Genomic DNA, 3,526 nt, shown 5'->3' on the forward strand with positions numbered 1-3,526 from the left:
TACCAGGCCAGTCTACTGACTTCTTGGTCTGACAGCCCAGAGTTATGAACTACACTACCAAGGTATGTCGCCACAAGCATGTACCAACCATACAGGTTCTCCTAGCAGGCCCCCCATGTCCTCGGCATAACTGTAGCCAGAAACTCTTTTATGTAACATGAAACTCTGAAGGGCTTTAACCTTTCTTCAAACAAATTTTCTCTAAACCTAATTCCCAATACGAAAATGAAATACAAAGAAACGAGATTACAAAATATATTTCCATGAAGTTTCACTCAATATACATAGACAGAATGACACAGTATAAACATGTTCCATATAATCATACAGCATATGGAATGATTAATAATAAATAAGCGATAAAAATATACTTTTTTTATTAATAATAATCTAAACTTTAAAATAGAGAAGAAATACTGACTGATATTCCAATGATTTTTCTCCTTAATATATATATTTTTTTATTATATGGAAGGGGAAGAAAAAATCCCCCATCTGCTGTATACCACGAACAGAAATTTATGACATTAAAGAAACAATGACATCTTGCACTTCTCCTAAGAGGATCTCAGTGAGCAGCGACAACTTTGTGTGCTTCTCTATCAAGCCTTCCATAAATTCAAATGATTAGATGAGCTTAGGGTTTCGCTTAGCTAGTAAGATGATGGCTAGCGGAACATGCTTGGAATGTGGTAGACAGGGGACATGAGGATGTGATGACATTTCAAACTGGTTCCATGATCCACAGAGGGAGACGGGAGATGGGAGGGGAGGACGGGGATGGGTGGAAGATCGTATTAATAATCTCACGGACTGGCGACTGCCTTTGAATAAAAAGGCCAAAAAGGGATGGGAAAAATTCACAATGCAGCATAAGGGGCAGTTCACACTTGGATGGCAGGTCACTGGTAACAAGGCTGCTTCAAAGCAAGTACAGAAAAGCTTATTGTGTTATGATGAATGCATATAAAGTATGAACATAAGTTATCGGCAACCTTGAGCTGAAACTTAACCAGGGTAATTGTAAACTAACTTCTATCATGACCAACATTGCGGCAATGCACGTTTGAATATGCTCTCCACCATGGGTATTAACAATTATCACAGAATAGAAGATAAACAATGAGGATATCTCAAAAAGGGTTAAAACTGCCAAAGGTAAGAGGATTTACAAAGCTGCTATTATGTGACAAAAGCTATGTCTAATGCTTAACAAGTCATTGTAAGAAAGATGCAAGAATTAATATCACTCTATTGCATACAAATACATTGCTAAGAAAATAAATAAATAAATAAGTACATAACAATAAAGTTGATGATCATCAATTATCGCTATCTTCATTAATGATGAAAACTATTTTTTTTGTTAAATATTAGTAAGACTGATATAATTGTAACATAAATTTCTAAAATAATTCATCGGGAGAATTCACTTTTACAAATGCCAGTAATCTACACTCCTGGACAAAAATCCAATTCAGTATCTTAATTTTCACTATATGAATTAAAAAATAATACTGTTAATTTACTACATAGAATAAAACTAACAAAAGCAAACTAGTCTTAACTTTCTTCAATCAACCAAACAGATAACACAGAACAATTTCTGCAAAATCACAATAAAATGTCAACAAACACCAAGACTTAAAATTCTACAACAAATCACGAGGTATTTCGCTAATGCCTACCAGCCTCCATTGTTTGACATTATGCCTGGCAAAAATTGCACGTGGTTTTATAAGAATGCAGTTCTCCGTTTATAAAATATGAGGAGCATAAAGTGAGAAAAGGAAAAAGAAAAAATTAAATGAAAAACTGCAAACTCCACCCAATCTATAATTTCACTTTGAGTTGCTATAAATAACATTGTGCATAACTATTGCTCTTGTAACAGAAAACATTAACAAAAGACTGATGACACCCTGATATGCTCCTAACAGGGACAACTTCCCAATCTGCTTTCTGAAAAAGAATAATAGAAAGAATAAAAGAAAAGAGAAAACCTAGATTTTCGAAACAACAATGAGAATGCACCATATGAACACAAGGGTGATCTAAATCTAACCCTTAAAATATTCTTTTTAAAAAATACACCTCATAAGCATTTCCTATGTGCATACAAAAAAAAGAAAGAAAGAAAAAAATCTTGTATAAAAAAAAACAATAGAAAATAATCTATTGAGCTGTTGCTGCTACTGCCATCTTCCTCCTAGTGACTTTTGGTGGACTTAAGGACTTTCAGTTTCTCCAAGTACATGTCGTGATTGTAAAGTGTTGCGAGGAGACCCCCTTCATTCTTGTACATCTCGCGGCTGCTGTAGTCTATGGAGGCGCCATCTAATGTTGTCATTTTTCCCTGAAGTGCATTGAGAATGGCATTGCCTGCACACAGGTCCCATTTCTTGATTGCCGTTGAGTGGACATAAGCATCAGCATCTCCCTGGATCACAGCCAGGGTCTTGAAGCCTGTTTAGGTTAGGAAAGGCAAAAGGAAATCATTAAAAACATCTGTGAAAACTGAATATTAAAAGTTGTTTCTTGTTTCTTTAAAACTCAGGCAAGTGATGCCAGCCTGTATTATTCAAAGTAAATAATTTCAACTTGTTTAAAACCTTCAGTTTCTTTTATTTCATCTTTCCTTTACAATTCATGAGTCATATTTTCTTCATCTGAATACTATAAACACAAGCCCTTGATCATTAGGTAATGTTCTTTTTCATATACAGTTTAAATTAGCTGATGAAGTATATGCATATAACCAAGTATTATGCAATGTCTACTGCAATCAGAAAGGACACTGCAGATGATTTTCCTTTATATCTAACTGAAGTATAAATGCTGAAAAAAGGTTCTTTATCCAAATTTAACACTTATACTACAAATAGATAAAGTAATATAATGTGTTGTTGAAGCAATACATGAAAAAACAATGTGATTAATTTCATCCACAATGTTCTCATGACCACTGGGATAATGACATGCTGGTGCCAGATAACGTGATAGGACATCACAACAACAAATTTCAGTCTTTTGCTATGTGATGTAGATAGATGTCATATCCTAAGTTTTTCCTTCCTCTCTCTTTCCCTTTTTTCTCATTTCCTCTCCCTACCCTCTTTCCTTTCTACCAATTTCCCATGCCCTTTACCCCTTCCTCTTTTCTACCCCTTTCCCTCTCCTTTCCCCCATCTTCTCATGCTCCTCTCTACCCTTTTCCTTCCAATGCTCATTCCCTTTTTCTTTCCTTTGCCTTTCCCCTCCCAGTTTCCCTTCAATTGTCTAAGCTTATTTTTCATAAGCTTATGTAAATGCTTGTGGAATTTGAATTTAAGAAATCGCTCGGGAAAAAAAAGTAATATGACTCACCTGCCCCACCAGCCTGGGTAATATTTGTCTTATCCCCAAATGCTGACTTAGCCACCACTTCCACGTCTCCGGTGTGTGAGCGAGAGACAATGATGTGGGCAATGTCATCTTTGGGACCAGTCTGTGTGTAGCAGAGAAGGATATGTTCTTCAGGGATTTA

General features: G+C 35.6%; 1 protein-coding gene across 4 annotated transcripts in view; it reads right to left on the reverse strand.

The window, feature by feature from the left end:
• Positions 1-239: 239 nt before the first annotated feature.
• LOC113805853 (Golgi-resident adenosine 3',5'-bisphosphate 3'-phosphatase) overlaps positions 240-3,526 on the reverse strand; it is a 9,997-nt gene continuing 6,710 nt past the window's right edge. For all 4 annotated transcript variants that reach the window (XM_027356915.2, XM_027356917.2, XM_027356916.2 and 1 more), the window contains exons 6-7: positions 3,367-3,487; positions 240-2,466 (exon numbers count right to left, since the gene is read on the reverse strand). In XM_027356915.2, coding sequence (XP_027212716.1) covers positions 2,210-2,466; positions 3,367-3,487 — 378 coding nt within the window. In that variant the 3' untranslated portion in view covers positions 240-2,209. The remainder of the gene's footprint in view (positions 2,467-3,366; positions 3,488-3,526) is intronic.

Source organism: Penaeus vannamei, chromosome 36 (assembly GCF_042767895.1).
Source record: "Penaeus vannamei isolate JL-2024 chromosome 36, ASM4276789v1, whole genome shotgun sequence".
NCBI lineage: Eukaryota > Metazoa > Arthropoda > Malacostraca > Decapoda > Penaeidae > Penaeus > Penaeus vannamei.